This window comes from Globicephala melas, chromosome 1, assembly GCF_963455315.2.
Source record: "Globicephala melas chromosome 1, mGloMel1.2, whole genome shotgun sequence".
NCBI classification, from domain to species: domain Eukaryota; kingdom Metazoa; phylum Chordata; class Mammalia; order Artiodactyla; family Delphinidae; genus Globicephala; species Globicephala melas.
In genome coordinates this window covers 23,945,277-23,965,688 of record NC_083314.1, presented here as the reverse complement: position 1 = coordinate 23,965,688, position 20,412 = coordinate 23,945,277, and the positions used below count along the sequence as shown (strand labels likewise).

Genomic DNA, 20,412 nt, shown 5'->3' with positions numbered 1-20,412 from the left:
TTCTGGATGAGTCTGGCTAATGGTTTATCAATTTTGTTTATCTTCTCAAAGAACCAGCTTTTACTTTTATTGATCTTTGCTATCGTTTCCTTCATTTCTTTTTCATTTATTTCTGATCTGATCTTTATGATTTCTTTCCTTCTGCTAACCTTGGGGTTTTTAATTCTTCTTTCTCTAATTGCTTTAGGTTCAAGTTTAGGATGTTTATTCGAGATGTTTCCTGTTTCTTAAGGTAGGATTGTATTGCTGTAAACTTCCCTCTTAGAACTGCTTTTGCTGCATCCCATAGGTTTTGGGTCATCGTGTCTCCATTGTCATTTGTTTCTAGGTATTTTTTGATTTCCTCTTTGATTTCTTCAGTGAATACTGTTATTAAGTAGTGTATTGTTTAGCCTCGATGTGTTTGTATGTTTTACAGATCTTTTCCTGTAATTGATATCTAGTCTCATAGCATTGTGGTCGGAAAAGGTACTTGATACGATTTCAATTTTCTTAAATTTACCAAGGCTTGATTTGTGACCCAAGATATGATCTATCCTGGAGAATGTTCCATGAGCACTTGAGAAAAATGTGTATTCTGTTGTTTTTGGATGCAGTGTCCTATAAATATCAATTAAGTCCATCTTGTTTAATGTATCATTTAAAGGTTGTGTTTCCTTATTTATTTTCATTTTGCATGAAAAATAAATAAGGTGAAAGTGGAGTGTTAAAGTCCCCTACTCTGAATGTGTTACTGTTGATTTCCCCTTTTACGGCTGTTAGTATTTGCCTATGTTGTGTGCATAAATATTTACAATCGTTATATCTTCTTTTTGGATGTATCCCTTGATCATTATGTAGTGTCCTCCTTTGTGTCTTCTAACAGTCTTTATTTTAAAATCTATTTTGTCTGATATGAGAATTGCCATTCCAGCTTCCTTTTGGTTTCCATTTGCATGGAATATCTTTTTCCATCCCCTCAATTTCAGTCTGTATGTGTCCCTAATTCTGAAGTGGGTCTCTTGTAGACAGCATATATATGGGTCTTGTTTTTGTATCCATTCAGCCAGTCTGTGTTTTTGGTGGGAGCACTTAATGCATTTACATTTAAGGTAATTATCGATATGTATGTTCCTATTCCCATTTTCTTAATTGTTTTGGGTTTGTTATTGTAGGTCTTTTCCTTCTCTTGTGTTTCTTGCCTAGAGAAGTTCCTTCCTTTAGCATTTGTTGTAAAGCTGGTTTGGTGGTGCTGAACTCTCCCAGCTTTTGCTTGTCTCTAGAGGTTTTAATTTCTCCATCAAATCTGAATGAGATCCTTGCTGGGTAGAGTAATCTTGGTTGTAGGTTTTTCTCCTTCATCACTTTAAATATGTTCTGCCAGTCCTTTCTGGCTTGCAGAGTTTCTGCTGAAAGATCAGCTGTTAACCTTATGGGGATTCCCTTGTGCATTATTTGTTGTTTTTCCCTTGCTGCTTTTAATATGTTTTCTTTGTATTTAAGTTTTTTTTTTCCTTCGGTACGTGGGCCTCTCACTGTTGTGGTCTCTCCTGTTTCGGAGCACAGGCTCCGGACGCGCAGGCTCAGCAGCCATGACTCACGGACCCAGACGCTCCGCGGCACGTGGGATATTCCCAGACTGGGGCACGAACCTGTGTCCCCTGCATCGGCAGGCGGACTCTCAACCACTGCACCACCAGGGAAACCCTTTGTATTTAATTTTTGAAAGTTTGATTAATATGTGTCTTGGCCTGTTTCTCCTTGAATTTATCCTGTATGGGTCTCTCTGTGCTTCCTGGACTTGATTAACTATTTCCTTTCCCATATTAGGGAAGTTTTCAACTATAATCTCTTTAAATATTTTCTCAGTCCCTTTCTTTTTCTCTTCTGCAACCCCTGTAATTTGAATATTGGTGGGTTTAATGTCCCAGAGTTCTCTGAGACTGTCCTCAGTTCTTTTCATTCTTTTTTCTTTATTCTTCTCTGCAGTAGTTATTTCCACTAATTTATCTTTCAGGTCACTTATCCGTTCTTCTGCCTCAGTTATTCTGCTATTGAACCCTTCTAGAGTATTTTTAATTTCATTTATTGTGTTGTTCATCATTCCCTGTTTCATCTTTAGTTCTTCTAGGTCCTTGTTAAATGTTTCTTGCATTTTGTCTATTCTATTTCCAAGATTTTGGATCATCTTTACTATCATTATTCTGAATTCTTTTTCAGGTAGACTGCCTACTTCCTCTTTATTTGTTAGGTCTGGTGCATTTTTATCTTGCTCCTTTATCTGCTGTGTGTTTTTCTGTCTTCTCGTTTTGCTTATCTTACTGTGTTTGGGGTCTCCTTTTTGAAGGGTGCAGGTTCGTAGTTCCTGTTGTTTTTAGTGTCTGTCCCCAGTGGCTAAAGTTGGTTCAGTGGGTTGTGTAGGCTTCCTGGTGGAGGGGTCTAGTACCTGTGTTCTGGTGGATGAGGCTGGATCTTGTCTTTCTGGTGGGCAGGTCCACATCTGGTGGTGTGTTTTGGGGTGTCTGTGGACTTATTATGATTTTAGGCAGCCTCTCTGCTAATGGGTGGGGTTGTGTTCCTGTCTTGCTAGTCGTTTGGCATAGTGTGTCCAGCACTGTTGCTTGTTGGCTGTCGAGTGAAGATGGGTGTTGGTGTTGAGATGGAGATCTCAGGGAGATTTTCGCCGTTTGATATTATGTGGAGCTGGGAGGTCTCTTGTGGACTAGTGTCCTGAAGTTGGCTCTCCCACCTCAGAGGCACAGCACTGTCTCCTGGCTGCAGCACCAAGAGCCTTTCATCCACACGGCTCAGAATAAAAGGGAGAAAAAGTGTAAAGAAAGAAAGGAAGAAAGGAAGGAAGGAAGGAAGGAAGAGGATAAAATAAAATAAAATAAAGATAAAATAAAATAAAGTTATTAAAATAAAAAATAATTAAGAGAAAAATTTCTTTAAAAAGTAAAAACAAAACAAAACAAAACAACCCCCCCCCCCCAAAACGGACGGATAGAACCCTAGGATAAATGGTGAAAGGAAAGCTATTCAGACAAAATCTCACACAGAAGCATACACATACACAGTCACAAAAAGAGGAAAAGGGTAAGAAATAATAAGTCTTGCTCTCAAAGTCCACCTCCTCAATTTGGGATGGTTTGTTGTCTTTTCAGGTATTCCACAGATGCAGGTACATCAAGTTGATTGTGGAGATTTAATCCGCTGCTCCTGATGCTGCTGGGAGAGATTTCCCTTTCTCTGCACAGCTTCCGGGGCTCTGTTTTGGATTTGGCTCCGCCTCTGCATGTAGGTCGCCGGAGGGCATCTGTTCTTCACTCAGACAGGACGAGGTTAAAGCAGCCGCTGATTCGGGGGCTCTGGCTCACTCAGGCCGGGGTGAGGGAGGGGCACGGAGTGCGGGGCGAGCCTGCGGCGGCAGAGGCCAGCATGACATTGCACCAGCCTGAGGCGCGCCGTGCGTTCTCCCGGGGAAGTTGTCCCTGGATCCCGGGACCCTGGCAGTGGCGGGCGGCACAGGCTCCCCGGAAGGGAGGTGTGGAGAGTGACCTGTGCTCGCACACAGGGTTCTTGGTGGCGGCAGCAGCAGCCTTAGCATCTCATGCCTGTCTCTGGGGTCTGCGCTGTTAGCCGCGGCTCACGCCTGTCTCTGGAGCTCCTTTTAAGCAGCGCTCTTAATCCCCTCCCTTGCGCACCAGGAAGCAAAGAGGGAAGAAAAAGTCTCTTGCCTCTTCGGCAGGTCCAGACCTTTCCCCGGACTCCCTCCCGGCTAGCCGTGGTGCGCTAACCCCCTGCAGGCTGTGTTCACGCCACCAGCCCCAGTCCTCTCCCCTCGCTCCCGAACCTCGGCTCCCAGCCCCGCCCGCCCCGGCAGGTGAGCAGACAAGCCTCTTGGCTTGGTGAGTGCCGGTCGGCCCCGATCCTCTGTGCGGGAATCTCTCCGCTTTGCCCTTTGCACCCCTGTTGCTGTGCTCTCCTCCGCGGCTCCGAAGCTTACCGCCTCCGCCACCCGCAGTCTCCACCCGTGAAGGGGCTTCCTAGTGTGTGGAAACCTTTCCTCCTTCACAGCTCCCTCCCACTGGTGCAGGTCCCATCCCTATTCTTTTGTCTCTGTTTTTTGTTTTTTCTTTTGTCCTACCCAGGTACGTGGGGAGTTTCTTTCCTTTTGGGAGGTCTGAGGTTTTCTGCCAGCGTTCAGTAGGTGTTTTGTAGGAGTTGTTTCACATGTAGATGTATTTCTGATGTATCTGTGGAGCGGAAGGTGATCTCCGCGCCTTACTCTTCTGCCATCTTCCTCCTCTCCTGGTTTGTTTTCTTATTGTTGAATTTTAAGAGTTATTTTTTTCGTGTATTTTAGGTAACAGTCCTTTATCAGATATATCTTTATCAGATATGTCAATTATTTCTTTCATGAATTATGCCTTTGGTTTTATATAGATTGATTTTCAAATATTAAACTAATCCCTGGGATAAACTCCATTTGGTCATGACTTACTATCCTTTTGAGATATGGCTCTATTCAGTTCCTTAATATTTTAACTGTTTTCATACCTATATTCATGGGGAATGTTGACCTACAATTTTCTTTTTTTATCATGTCTGTGTCAAATATGACATCAGGGTTATGCTGGACTTATAAAATGAATTGGGGAGTGTTTACTCTTTTTCAGAAAAAATTGTGAATATTTTTATTTATTTCCTTAAATGCTTGATAAAATTTAGCAGTGATCCCATCTGGACTTGAGTTTTTCCTTGTGGGGCTTTTAATCCTACTAATTTAACTTTTTAGTGGTTATAGAGCTATTAAGATTTTCTATTTCATCTTTTGTCAGCTTCAGTAAGTTTTGTGTTTCATGGAATTTGTGTATTTCATTTAAGTTTTCAAATGTATACGGGTTTTCATAATATCTCTGTGGTTTTTTTTTGTTGTTGTTTGTTTGTTTTTTTTGGTGTACGCGGGCCTCTCACTGTTGTGGCCTCTCCCGTTGCGGAGCACAGGCTCCGGACGCACAGGCTCAGTGGCCATGGCTCACGGGCCTAGCCGCTCCGCGGCATGTGAGATCCTCCTGGACCGGGGCACGAACCCGTGTCCCCTGCATCGGCAGGCGGACTCTCAACCACTGCGCCACCAGAGAAGCCCTCTTTTATTTTTTTTATGTCTGTGGAATACAAGGTGATATTCTCTTTCATTGTGGATATTTATAATTTATGTTTTATTTCTCTTGATCAGTCACGTAGAGGTTTTTCAGTGTTGTTAGTTATTGAACAGAGCTACTTTGGCTTTGTGAATTGTCTATATTTTTGTCTTCTTTTTACTTAAAATTTTTTTTAAAAAGTTAAGCAGTTTTAAAATGTTTGTTATTTCCTTCCTTCTATCAATACTTCCTCGGATTTAATTTATTCATGTTCTTCTAGCTTCTCAAGGTAGAAACTTAGATCTTTGAGACAACTGGGTAGCCAATTGGAAAAGTCCATTTGTGGATCCAATTAAAATTCATACCATATATTAGGAGAAAGTACAAATGTATCAAATGTTCAAGTATAAAAAATAAAATAGGGACTTCCCTGGTGGTCCAGTGAGTAAGACTGCGTGCTCCGAATGCAGGGGGCCCGGGTTCGATCCCTGGTTGGGGAGCTAGATCCTGCATGCTGCAACCAAGATCCCGTGTGCCACGTCTAAGACCCGGTGCAGCCAAAATAAATAAATAAATAAATATTAAAAAAAAATGCAACACAAGTACCCATCAATGTATTGACTAAGTTATGGTCTATCTAATGCTGTGTAGCTGCCATAAAAAAAAAGTTCAGTGTACTTCTGTGGAGAAATCTCCAGGATACATTGTAAAGTGAAAAAATCAGATGCAGGGGAATATATTGGGTTGGTCAGAAAGTTTGTTGGGGTTTTTCTCTAACATCCCCAGTGAACTTTTTGGCCAACTTGATATATAGTACGCTATCTTTTGTTAAAAAGAGGTAGAAATATTATGATTCTTACTTGTATTTTCATAAAGTGACGTTTTAAAGGGACAAGAGGGAATGGGGTACATGCAGAGTGTGAGTGACACTTCTAATTGGAAACCTTTTTATTTTGTTTTGACTTCTGAAACATGTAAGTGTATCATCTATTTTAAAAATCATGAAAAAATTCTTCCAGGTTTGGATGTACTAATTTGCATGTTCTGTGAATCATTTAAGGAAGAAGCAATTCTAAATTTAAACTTTCTCAGATAACAGAAAGAGGGACCACTGCCCAACTCATTTTATGAGGCTAGAATAATTTTGTTTCTAAAATCTAACTGTATGTTGAGTGAAGGAGGCAACATAAGGAAAAAATGCATATGATTTGATTTTATCACAAAAGTCAGGGTAATGGTTATCTCTAGCGGGAAGGTGGAAGTTGTGGTCAGGTGGGGCACATGGGGGGTTTCAGCGTTGCTCCAATGTTCTATTTCTTCATCTCAGTTTCAGTTCTATTTTGTTCAGTTTATAATTGTGTTTAACTCTACCTTTGTTTTATTTTCTTTATCTGTGTTCTAATCAATTACAAGTGTTATAAATTAATGAAAGAAGCTTTAGTAATCGTGGAATACATGTTCATCTAACAAATTAGCTTTAAAATATATGAAGTAACAACTGATAGAATTTGCATAGGGGAATACAAGAACTTTCAACAGTTGAAGATAGAGCTTTTAACTCTCCTCCGAAATTGGCAAGTTAAGCAGATGAAAAAAATCGAGACTTAGAAGTGTTTATTTTTTGAAGGTGGAACTTTTTAATGGCATAATTATTCCATTCTGTGTTAAAACATTTGGTAGAGCAGTGATTTTAAAAATTGATAAAAACTGGTTTCTCCCAAACTAGTTTCACCAAGGGAATTAGAGGTCAGTTAAATCTGTACCTAGTGGGGACCACCTAGTTTTGTTTTAAGCTATTTCTGTTGGGATTTATACTCTGCAACTAGCACAACAGTTCTTGCCAGTGTTAGAATTGTTCATACTATGATCAGCCCAGGTTCATTGCAAATAAAGCTTCTGGTAAAAAAAAAAAAAAAAATCATGCTACAGAAAAGAACAGAGAGGTTATGCAACACTGGAAATTCAACAGATTTAGGGACCAAAGGAAAAAGTGGCTTTCTTCATTTAAAGGGCTGTCTACCATTTCTCCTCTTAACTTACTCCAAACCTCAAAAATAACTACTTGGGAAGAGGTAGTGAATATATGTGGGAATTTAAATCCTTGTTAGGAATTCAGTTTTTCATTTAAACCCGTCACGTTCTCACTCAGTTTTGCTCCTTGGAGATATTGGTTGGGGAAGGTTTGGAGGTTGGTTGTAGCAGGCTTTGGAGCAGCAGACACTTTGTAGAACTAGTCTCTGTGAAAGTCCTTATTAGGAAATTTAAAGGGCGCTCTGCCTCGTCAGCAGTAAGGATCAGTCCACTGATGAGGCTGAGATGTAGCCAGGGTCTGGAGTTATTTTCTGTGTAAGAGAGCTCTTTTTAACCCAGAAAGGATCAATTCAAATCGTATACACAGGTTTGGCCTAGTCTAGTCTTGTCATAGCCACCGTCTACACTCTTCAGTCCTATCTGAACTGAAAAAATAAAAGGAATTTCCACCCTCATGTCCACCTTAACCCAACCTGCCATATTAAAAGCAAAAACAATAACAGTTTGTGCAGGGCAGGCTGGATAGGCCGCAGTAGGCTTAACTTTTTTTCTGGTATTGATCAGTACATGAGAATCTGTCCACTATCTCTGATTTGATTCCACCGTAGTCCTTTCCTTAGAGAATTTGAAGAAGAAATTGTCACTCTGCTCAGTTTTCTAGAGTTGACAGCCAGCCATTAGGGGGTGGCATTCTGTACTCTCCAGTCCAGGATGCAGATGGTGTGGCCTCCCTTCATTTCATTTGTGACATGCAGGAAGTTGGCATACACAGGGAAGGTTCCCTCTACTGGGCCATTCTTGTAAATATCAGCTGTGATCTTAAGGGACATAGTAGAAACTGCAGCTGTAGTGCTCGTTATCTTTGTAGGAAGGAGTATAGCCAGGCTCACAGGTCTTGCTGCACTTGGGAGTGTCTCTTCACCTCCATCTCCTGGTAGCTGAGAGCCATTGAAATGGTGCTCACATTGTGGGATAGAATAGGACCTACAGCCTACATGGGCATCATAGAGACCACCAGAGACCTTTCTTGGTCCAGAAATTCCAGGCTGCAGAGGGAAAGCCCCCATGCAGCCATCCCCATACTTCACAGTAGATGAGCACGTTTTCAGCAGGCATCTCTGTGGGGGCATTCCTACTGGTGTCAATACAGATCTGATCAGAAATGGTTTTTATGGCCCCAAATGCCCAGGAAGAAGCACAGGACTGTTGGCAATGTCTTTTTTAATGTTTAGACAGTTTAGCCACCATTCCTTGGTCGCAAAATGTTTTTGGCATATGCATTTTCTTAGCAAACTGTACTCTCTGAGGCAGCTTGGATCTATCCAGGAAATGCTTAAAAAGCCCATTCAGTTCATATCACCATTATGGAGGCTGAACAGTTCATCTGCAGGGGTGCAAAATAGGGTCTGCTTGGGATACTAGGCAGCACCATCAGGCAGAAAATGATGGCTAGGGCCCACCACACTTTGGCATCTGGATCCTGGATTTACTGAAGTTGTGGAGACCCTAAACCTGCAGTTGCCATGTCTAATCTCAGTATCTGGTGTCTGGAACCCGAGTCCACCATGTTGCCACTTGGACAAGATATAAAATATTTTAATGACATGATTGTCATGCTGAACCTAATAGATATATATAGAATTCTCCATCCAGCAGAGAATTACACATTTTTTTCTAGCACATACAGATCCTTCTTAAAATTTACATGTTCTAGGCCACAAAGGGTGCTTCAGTAACTTCCAAAAAATCATCATTATGCAGACCATAATCTCTGACCTGAATAAAATACAATAAATATCAGTCAGATAGCTAAAAATGACCCAAATGTTTGCACACTTACAAGCATAGATCATAAGAGGAATTATAAAATAATTAGATATTAATGGAAATGCTGCACTTCAAAGTTTGTGAGATACTTAAAGTGAGATTTATAACTTATAATATATTTACCAGGAAGTAAGAAACTTTGGTAATTGGTATGGACTGAACTGTGTCTCCTTCCCCATGCCCTCAAAAAAAAAGGATATACTGAAGTCCTATCCTCCAGTACTTCAAACTGTGACAGTAATTTGGAAATAGTGTCTTTACGGAGTTAAATTAAAATGAGGTCAGTAGGGTGGGCCCTAATCTAATATAATTGGTGTCTTTATAAGAAGGGAAATTTGGACATAGGCATGGACAGAGGGAAGGTGATGTAAAGACATAGGGGAGAAGTTGTCCATCTCCAGCCAGAGAGAGAGGCCTGGAACAGAACCTTCCTTCACGACTCTGAGAAGGAACCAACCCTGCTGATACCTTGATCTTGGACTTATAGTCTACAGAACTGTGAGAACAAATAAATTTCTGTTGTTTGAGCCACCCAGTCGGTGATACTTCAGTACAGCAGCCCTAGCAAACTAATACAGTAACTAATGAGACAAATATTAATTCAGAAGTTGGAAAAAGAGCTATAGAGTAAACAAAAAGGAAGGAAATAATAAGACCAGAAATCTCTTAGAGAGTAGATATTACCAAAACCCAAAATTAGTTCTTTAAAAAAGTTAATATATTTAAAAATAGTTGGGTACATGATTTGTTCCATTTCAGAAAAAGCATAAATTTAATATACATCTGTTAAGAAATAATAAAAGAGAATGTCTTTAATTTGATGAAGGATATGTGCCCAGAAACCTAAAGCAAACATTAATGGAAAAACTTTACATGCATTCCATTTAAGATCAGGAATAAGGTAAAGATGGTTAACAGTGTTTTTTATGTTACTGGAGTTCCTGGCCAGTGCATTAAGAAAATAAATAGAAATGAGTTAATGGGATTGGAAGAGAAGAGATAAATCCGTAAATGTTTAGAGATCACCTATATAAAAATCTGTAGGGGAAATAGACAAACTATATGTATTAATAAGATAATTTAGTATTTCTTAAATAAAAGATTGTTTTCTGAAAATCAGAATTCCTTTGTACTCAAAATAATTAGCTAGAAGAGATGATATAAGATACCATTCACAATAATAAAAGAAAATCAAGTTTCTAGAATTTAATCTGACAAGTAATGCACAAGATCTACATGGAGAAAATTCTAAAACTCTTATTAAAATGTATGATAAGAAGACCTGAAAAACAGATATACCATGTTCAAATATGGAAAAAAAAATTTCTGAAGATGTCAGTTCTCCCTAAATTAATCTATAAGTTTTGTGGAATGCCAATAAAAATTCAGTGGAATATTTTGAGAAATTTGACATACTAAACAATTTGCATAAAACTTCTGATTCTAACGCACTTGTTTATATCATACCAAATCTTCTGCTGAAAACAACTAGAAAACCTTGATTAAAATATAAATTCATCTATTTGAAGGCATAAGAGCTATGAAATCATTAAGGACTCAAGGGGCTAAGAGTCACAGAAATAGGTGTTTTGAGAGGTGAACCCCCAACATTCAGCTTTACCTTTCTCTTGGAGGCAGTTGTCTAGAGGCAGAGAAGTTAAAGACAACTTTCAGAAATCTCACAGGTAAGGGAAACTAAAATTGGAGTTCAGTTCTCAATAAAAAGGAGGGCTCTGTTAAATATCTCAGGTAGTTAATTGGAACTCCTGAAAGTCTACACCATTTGGTGTAAGGACAAATGGAAATAGGCCAGCCCTCACAAAACTCAACTCAATTCTAATCAAATCAACCCCAGATTGGATTAAGGTAATCAGTGTAGTAGAAATGAAACATACAGTGATTTAAATTAAAACTTGATAGGTTTCACAGCAAACTGAAGAGAAGATTGGTGAACTGGAAAATAGGTCAGTAGGAAATATCTAGGTTGAAGCATGGAGAGGAAAAGAAATGGAAGGAAAGTTTAAAAATAAGTTAGGATTCATATTAGACATAGTAAAAAAAATTAACATGTATGTATTTATATTTCCAGAAGGAGATAAAAGAGAGAAAATGGGACAAAAACAACATTTGAAGAGAATGATGGCAGAGAATTTTTCAGAGCTAACTAAAAACATAAATCCATACATAGATTCAAGAATTCTGTTGACTCCATGACACGATAAAAACATCTAGGCACATAATACATCCAGCCACATAATTGTAAAACTTCTGAAAACCATAGATAAAGATACAATTTTAATAGTAGAGGAAAGGGACATGTAACTTCCAATAAGCAATGAGAAGACAATTCGCCTTTTAACAGAAATGATGGAAGTTGAAGATAATAGAAAATGGCATCTTAAAACTGCTGAGAGAAGGAAACTTGTCATCTATGATTCTATTCCCAGAGAATATTTTTTAAAAATGAAGGCAAAAGAATGAAGTTGGATTCTACCTCACACCATATAAAAAATTAACTCAAAACAGATCATAGACTTAAATGTAAGAGCTAAAACTGATACTCGTAGAAGGAAACATAGATGTAAACTTTTTTGACCTTGGTTTGGGCAGTAGTTTCTTAAATATATCACAATCACCAAATCACAAGCACCAACGATAAAAGATAAATTAGGTTTCATCAAAATTAAAAATTTTTGTGCTTCCAAATAACACTGTCAAGAAATTGAAGAGACATTTCACAGAATGGGAGAAAATATTTGCAAGTTGTATATCTGATAAGGGTCTATTTTCCCGAAATATATAAAGAATATAACTCAACAATAAAAACACAAATAACCTAACTAAAAAATTGACAACTGATTTCAATAGAAATTTCTCCAAATAAGATATATAAATAACCAATAAGCACATGAAAAGGTGCTCAGCATCATTAGTCTTTAGGGAAATACAAGTCAAAACGACAATGAGATACCACTTCTCACCCACTAAGGTGAATATAATTAAAAGACAGTAATAAGTGTTTGCAAGAATGTAGAAAGATTGGAACTCTTCTGCATAGCTGGTGGGAATGTAAAATGGTACAACTGCTTTGACAAACAACCATTCAGTTCAGCAATTTTATTCCTAGATACATGCCCCAAAGAATTGAAAACACATGTAAATACAAAACCTTGTACATGAACTTTCATAGTAGCCTTAGTCATATTAGCAAAGGAAGCAGTCCAAATGCCCATCAAGTGATGAATGGATAAACAATTGTGATATGTCCTTATAATGAGATTTTTTTTTAAACATGTTTATTGGGGTATAATTGCTTTACAATGGTGTGTTAGTTTCTGCTTTATAACAAAGTGAATCAGTTATACATATACATATGTTCCCATATCTCTTCCCTCTTGCATCTCCCTCCCTCCCACCCTCCCTATCCCACCCCTCTAGGTAGTCACAAAGCACCGAGCTGATCTCCCTATGTTATGCGGCTGCTTCCCACTAGCTATCTGTTTTACATTTGGTAGTGTATATATGTCAGTGCTACTCTCTCACTTTGTCGCAGCTTACCCTGCCCCCTCCTCATGTCCTCAAGTCCATTCTCTACGTCTGTGTCCTTATTCCTGTCCTGCCCCTAGTTTCTTCAGAACCATTTTTTTTCTTTAGATTCCATATATATGTGTTAACATACGGTATTTGTTTTTCTCTTTCTGACTTACTTCACTCCGTATGACAGTCTCTAGGTCCATCCACCTCACTACAAATAACTCAATTTCATTTCTTTTTATGGCTGAGTAATATTCCATTGTATATACGTTTCACATCTTCTTTATCCATTCATCTGTCGATGGACACTTAGGTTGCTTCCGTGTCCTGGCTATTGTAAATAGAGCTGCAATGAGCATTGTGGTACCTGACTCTTATTGAATTATGGTTTTCTCAGGGTATATGCCAGCTTTGTTTTTTTCAAGATTGTTTTGGGTGTTCTAGATCTTTTGTTGTTCCATACAAATCTTAGAATTATTTGTTCCTGTTCTGTGAAATATGCCATTGGAATTTTGATAGGGATTGCATTGAATCTGTAGATTGCTTTGGGTAGTATGGATATTTTAACAATACTAATTCTTACAGTCCATGAGCACTGAATAGCTTTTTATTTATTAGTATCTTCTTCAGTTTCTTTCCATCAGTGTCTTATAGTTTTTAGTGTACAGGTCTTTCACCTCCTTGGTTAAATTTATTCCTAGGTATTCTTTTGATGCAGTGGTAAATGGGATTGTTATCTTAACTTTTCTTTCTGATAGTTCTCTATTAGTGTATAGAAATGCCATGGATTTCTGTGTATTGATTTTGTATCCTGCAACTTAGCTTAATTCATTTATTAGTTTTTTGATGGGAGTCTTTAGGGTTTTCTATATATACGGTTTTCTATATATATATTTGCACTTCTGCAAATAGTGCCAGTTTCACTTCTTTCCAATTTTGAGTCCTTTTATTTCTTTTTCTTGTCTGATTGCTGTGGCTAGGATTTCCAATGCTGTGTTGAATAGAAATGGTGAGAGTGGGCATCCTTGTCTTGTTCCTGTTAGAGGAAAAGCTTTCAGCTTTTCACCGTTGAATTGTATGATGTGGGTTTGTCATATGTTGCCTTTATTATGTTGAGGTACATTCCTCTGTGCATACTTGTTGAGAATTTTTATCATAAATGGATGTTGAATAATATCAAATGCTTCTTCTGCATTTATTGAGATGATTATATGATTTTTATCCTTTATTTTGTTAATGTGGCGTGTCACATTGTTTGATTTGCAGATGTTGAACCATCCTTGCATTCCCGGGATAAATCCCACTTGTTCATGGTGTATGATCCTTTTAATGTATTGTTGAATTCAGTTTGCTAATATTCTATTGAGAATTTTACATCTGTGTTAATCATGGATATTGGCCTGTAATTTTTCTTTCTTCCTCCACATACAGTCTGTGTGTATTCTATCCCTTCACATACAGTCTGTGTGTATTCTTACTTTTGAATTGAGTCTCTCATAGGCAGCAGGTAGATGGGTCTTTTAATCCATTCAGCCACTGTGTGTGATTTTTGATTTATGAATTTAGTCCATTTGCATTTAAATTAATTATTGATTGGTATTTACTTACTGCCATTTTGTTAGTGGTTTTCTGGCTGTTTTTGTAGCTCCTCTCTGTTCTTTCTTCTTCTCTTTCTCTCTTGTTTGCTGGCTTTTTTTCGTGTTCTATTTAGATTCCTTTCTCTTTTTCTTTTGTATGTTTACTATAAGTTTGTGTGTGTGTGTTTGTGTGTGTGTGTGTGGTTACTGTGAGGTTCACATACAGCATCTTAAGTATACAGTAATCTGTTTTAAGTTGATAGTAACTTTTTTGAAAGTTTTAAAGTTTTACTCCTCTGTCATCTTTTATATTTTTGATAACACCTTTTCCATGTTTTAATATTATGCTTTCCTTAACCAAGTATTGTATTTTTAATTTTACTATTTTGTATTTTAACCTTCATACTTGCTTTGTAAGTGATTTATCCACTACCTTTACTATATATTTACCTTTTCCCTTTTGTATGTTTTCTTATTATTAATTAGTGTCTTTTATTTTCAGCTTACAAAAGTCACTTTAGCATTTCTTGTATGGCTGATGTAGTGGTGATGAACTCCACTCTTGCTGAGTTCTGAATGATAACCTTGATGGCTAGAGAATTCTTGATTGGAATTTTTTTTTTCCTTTTAGCACTTGAATAAGTCATGTTACTCCCTGTGGCCTGTAAAATTTCTGCTGAAAAATCTGCTTATAGCTTCATGGGGTTTCCCTTGTATGTAATAGGTTGTTTATTTCTTTATACTTTTAAAATTCTCTCTTTACCCTTAAGTTTTATCATTTTAATTATAATGTGTGTCACTGTGGTTCTCTTTGGGTTCATCTTATTTGGAACTCTCTGGGTTTCCTCAACTGGTATGTCTGCTTCCTTCCCCAGATAGAGAAGTTTTCAGCTATTATTTCTTTTATTTTTTTAAAAAATTTATTTATTGTATTTATTTATTTTTTGGCTGTGTTGGGTCTTCGTTGCTGTGTGCGGGCTTTCTCTAGTTGTGTCGAGTGGGAGCTACTCTTCGTTGCGGTGCGCGGGCTTCTCTTGTTGCAAAGCATGGGCTCTAGGCACGTGGGCGTCAGTAGTTGTGGCACGCAGGGTCAGTAGTTGTGGCTCATGGGCTTAGTTGCTCCACGGCATGTGGGATCTTCCCGGACCAGGGCTCGAACCCGTGTCCCCTGCATTGGCAGGCGGATTCTTAACCACTGCACCACCAGCGAAGCCCCAGCCATTATTTCTTAAAATAATTGTTCTGGCCCTTTCTTTCTCTCTTCTCCTCTGGGACCTCTATAATGCAAATGTTATTCACCTTGATATTGTTCCAGAGGTCCCTTAAGGTATCTTCAATTTTTTAAATTCTTTTTTCATTTTGCTGCTCTGTCTGGGTGATTTCCATTGCTTTGTCTCAGCTCACTGATTCATTCTTCTACTTCATCCAGTCTGATTTTGAACCCCTCAAGTATTTTTTCCATTCAGTTATAACTTCTGTTTGGTACTTTCTTATATTTTCTATCTCTTTGTTTTTGGTTTGTTTTGGTTTGGTTTTGGGTTTTTTTTGGCTGCATGGTTTGTGGGATTTTAGTTCCCTGACCAGGGATTGAACCCGGGCCTTGGCAGTAAAAGTACCAAGTCCTAATCACTGGACTGCCAGGGAATTCCCTCTATCTCTTTGTTGATGTCCTCATTGTGTTCTTTCTTCTCCTGAGTTCAGTGAGCCATCTTTACAGCATTACTTCTAACTGTTGTGTAAGTTGCTTATCTCTGTTTCATTAAGGCCTTTCTCTGGAGATATGTTTTGTTCTTCAGTTTGGAACGTATTTTTTTGCCTCATTTGCCTATATTTGTCTTCACGTATTGGGCGAAACAGCTACTCTTCCAATTTCGAAAGAGCGGTCTTGTGTAGGAGATGACCCATGAGGCGCAGAAGTGCCATTTCCCCTGGCTCTCAGTGTTAGGCACTCAAGGGATGGCACTCGTGTGGGGTGCATGCACCTGATGGCTGTGGCAGAGCTGTGGCTGCTCTGCAGGGAGGGCAGGGTGTGTTGCACTTGCCTGGCTCAGCTGCTGCATAGGGTGGGCTGGGTGCAGGGTGCTCGTCCAGCCCCATTGTAGTGTGGCTGGTGTGTGTGGTAAGTGGGGGTTTAGGGTGCTCACCTGACCAGGTTGTGGCATGGCGTAGGTAGAGCATCCGTCCTGGTGCTAACAGGCTAGAGGGAGGACACCAAAAATGTCATTCATCAGCTCTGTCATAAGCAAGTTAGAATGTTATTGCAAAGCTTGCCAGTGCTTCTGTCCCCAGAGAATGTTCCAGCTGGCTCATGTCTCTCTGGCAGCTACTTTAAGATTAGTAAGTGGGTCTCCCTTGCTTATGGTGTAGGTGCTTTCCAAACCATTCCTTTTGCACTGGATCTCAGGGTGAGTGGGTCTGTATGTGACCCCTTGAATAGTGGCTACTCCCTTCCCTTTGGTTCTGTGGTTCTCCTGGATTTAATTCCCATTTATTTGCTAAATCAGATGTTTTGGGGGTTCACCTTTCCTGGGCCAGACCCAAGGGTTGGGGTACCTCATGCAGTGCTCAATACCTTCACTCCTTGAGGAAGAGTTCTATATTTTTGGAATCCCTGCTAACTGTGGGTAACTGCTTCTGGGCTGGTGTCCCAAGTAAAACCATGTCTCTGCCTCTCCTACCCCCTCCATGTGTCTCTTTTATCTTTTGTTGCCAAGGTGTTGTTCATCTAGTTCTCAGGTCCTTTTCCGAGGAAAACGTCTCCTTATGTAGCTGCACATTTGTTGTGTTAATGGGAGGAGGTGAGTTCAGGGTCTTCCTATGCTGCCATCTTTAACTTCTCCCAGAAGTGTACTTGATATTACTGGTTTATTGTAACAGATACGACTCAGGAACAGCCAAATGGAAGAGATGCATAGGGTAAGGCATGGAAGGAGAGGTATGGAGCTTCCATGCCCTTTCTGAGTGTGCCACTGTTCCAGCACCTTGATGTGTTCCGCAACCTGGAAGCTCCCAGAAGCCCTTCAATTAGGGGTTTGTATGGAGATTTCATTACATAGGCATTATTGATGAAATTGTTGGCCATTAACAACTCAATCTCTAGCCCCTCTCCCCTTCTCTGCATGTTGGGGGTGAGGCTGAAAGTCACAAGATTCTAATAATGGAGTAGTCTTTCAGGCAACCATCCCCCGACACTGAACTATCTACCGCCACCACTCATCTCCTTAACACACAAAAGAATATTATAACTCCACAAATTCAAAGGGTTTTAGGGGCTGTGTGCCAGGATCTAGGGACAAAGGCAAAATATTTATTTTTATTATACTACATCCATTATAACTTTGTATTGTCTGATGGACAGTTTTTATGTATATAGAGCAAAAATGGACAGAACTAAAAGGATAGACATATCAATTTCATAGTAGGAAATTTTAACACACTGTTTTCATAGCTGATAGAAGTAGACAAAAATCAGTAAGGAATAAAAGATGTGAACAACAATTAACAGACAACTTAATTGACATAGTACACTATGTTTAACAGCTGACGAACGCATGGAACATTTACCATTTATTAGTATATCAAGATGCAGTAGATTTTTTTGTATATGGACCTTGTATCCTGTGACCATTTTAAATCCATTTATTAGTCTTAGGAGATATTTTTTACATGTATGGCTTCCTGTTAGATTATCTATGTTGTGTGCTGTCTGGTCTTTATTTCCTGTTTCTACCTGCTTTACAGTTACCAACATGAAAATTCAGTCTCCAGAGTTGGGCAGAAACCTTCATGGTGAAAGCCAGCTATGCTTGCTTGTTATTTAGTATTCTTAGATGCACTTAGTTTTGATGCTATACCAGTTTCTTTCATCCTAGTTCTGAAATATGTTTAAAAGGTGATTTTAATAGTTTTTCATATTTGCTATGTTTAGAAAGCTCATTCAAAGTATCTAACCTTACATACCACCAAAAATAGAAGGTTTATTTTTCTATATGAATTTTAGACTCAACTTGTCTACTTAAAAAAAGTGTTATTTTCATTGGGATAATGTTAAATTTACGGATTAATTAAAGGAGAATTGATACCCAGTCTTCTTTGGAATTACATTATGATTTATAATTTTTGAGAAGAAAGATAGGCAGTTTTCCTAAACTTTTGGCTCATTTACTAGGTATTTTTTCTTCTGTTGCTGTTGTTGGGATAGTTTACTACCATTATATTCCGATTTTTTTTCTTGGAAAATATGAAAGCTATTATTTTATGTATACTAGTTTTTTAATATTACTTCAGTTACCAGCTACCTTACCAAAGTACCTTGTGGTTTCTGATAGTTTCCTTTTCATTTATTATTTTATTCCTTTCAAAGTATACAATTATATCTTCTGGCAAAAATTCAAACATTTGGAATATACACTGACAGTTTCTTTATGAGCTCTCTTTAGTCTTTGAGTTTATTAATTTTGAGCTTTAACTCCCTATGTCATTGCTCTTATCTGTGCCTTAATTTTCTTCTGTAATGTAATTTGGGCTATGCTTTCTCCATTCTTGTCTCTATCTAATCCCATTTTATTCATCCTAGATTTCAGGAATTCTTTAAAATATGTGATTCGTTGATGTTATTCTTCTTATTTTCCAGTGTTGTAATTTTATTCCTTTGAACAACATATATTTTCTGTAATTTCATGAGATTGTGAGAGAGAAGTAAATGAGTGTCCCTCATTTACCATCTCAAAACCATCTTTAAATACTAACAAAAAGAAAACATCAACAAAAGTCAGTGTACCTGGCTCTTGGTGCTTCAGTAATTGAATATTTCTTGACTGGTCTGCACAGCTCAGGTTCTTTATACTACTTAAGTGTTTCCATCCCTTGAGAATCCCAGTCTTCCCTGTTCTGTGTCTACATACCTTCCATGAATGTCTCTAGTCCCTGTACTCTAGAATCCTGGATGTTTTTGATACTTTTTATTTCTGGGCTATAAGACGTTGCATCCATGTAAGGACATAAGTTTCCAGTTACTCTGTTCTCTTTGCCTGTGGGTTTTAACCAGTATGTTGGAGCCAGATCAGGTTTAGTGTTATCAGGATCCCCTGTTAAAAAAGATTAAGACATGAACTTGGAGCCAAGCTGGAGACTTCCCACTACCTTCCCTCAAATGTAAACCTTCGTTCCTCACTTTGGATCTCAAAATAGACAAAAATTATGTATATCCAGCTAGCTGAATTATTTCTAGTCAGCCTTAGAAACTCATTTGCTAGTGGAACAGAGTCATATTAAGATATGGGCTTCTAGGCTGATTGCTAGAGGACAAGTCTTGAGTCTTAGGACTTCACAGAAGTGAAGGAGGATTACTCACCTTTGTTTTTCAACACTTGTCTCTTGAGTCTAATAGAGAGGGTAGAACCTTTTTCGCTTTAAAGATAGACTATTTTTATTCACTCCAAGTTTAAACTCTAGGAATAAAAAAGCAGCAGGATAAGTTTTACAGAAATGGGAAGTAGAGCAGAGTGAATTTGTCCAGGCACTCACCTTTTATTGATACAGTTCCTGCAGATACTTCGAAATGACTCATGCGTTATATTTAAGGCCAATATTAATGGATATTGTGTTTTCAGAGAAAGTGGAGGTCATCCCGGCCTAACAAAATATATTTTGTTATTACTGTTGCTTCTTTAAAATCATTACATATTTGCAAATGAGTGAAAGAATTGATGGCAGAATGCAATCAGTGAAAGAACTGAATGGGAAAATGAAATCAGTAGATTAATGAGTTTATAAAAATGGGAGTGAAGATGTAAGATACTTTTATCTTTCTAATGGGGAAGGTGAGAACCTTGTACAACTTCTTCCTAGCACTTATACTTTTAACTTTTAAATGCCTTATTTCTGTGTTTAATGTTTGTCTTCACCAATAGACTCTTAGTGAAGGCAAGGACTGAGTTTCTTTATTCATTATACTCAGTACTTAGCACAGTACTTTTAAATATAATAATTTTCCTTATTGGAGATTAAAAACAGAAAAATGAAGTTCTTTTTTTCTTTCATCCTTCTCTATTTTGACTAATAAAAAAAATACTTATTAACCATATACTATAATCCAAACATGTTCCATACCCTTGATTAGGATCACAGTCTAATCTACAAGAGGGAAAGGTACACAGCATTGAGATCTACTTCTGTAATTTTGGGGGCATTTCTTTCCAATTTTATTTCTATTCATAGGTAATAAAATTGGGATAGTTTTATAAACATTGATATCTAACCAGCTTTTCTAACCAAATATTTTAAGTCTTTTCCCCATATGTTGAAATATTTCTTTTAAA

The 20,412-nt window shown here is 38.1% G+C and overlaps 1 protein-coding gene, 1 non-coding gene and 1 pseudogene across 20 annotated transcripts in view; 1 reads left to right on the top strand and 2 right to left on the bottom strand.

Moving 5' to 3' along the window:
• Positions 1-20,412, top strand: part of CDC42BPA (CDC42 binding protein kinase alpha) — a 325,266-nt gene that overhangs the window by 75,699 nt on the left and 229,155 nt on the right. Inside the window, exon 2 of one of the 19 annotated variants that reach the window (XM_060304835.2) lies at positions 3,144-3,276. The exons of the other annotated variants lie outside the window; for them this stretch is intronic. Within the exon in view, the coding sequence (XP_060160818.1) occupies positions 3,202-3,276 (75 nt within the window). The 5' untranslated portion in view covers positions 3,144-3,201. The remainder of the gene's footprint in view (positions 1-3,143; positions 3,277-20,412) is intronic. 19 annotated transcript variants of the gene reach the window in all.
• Positions 7,693-19,661, bottom strand: LOC115859526 (cathepsin B-like; annotated as a pseudogene).
• On the bottom strand, positions 15,665-15,736 carry TRNAK-UUU (transfer RNA lysine (anticodon UUU)). The gene has a single exon. It is a non-coding gene; the product is annotated as a tRNA-Lys (tRNA).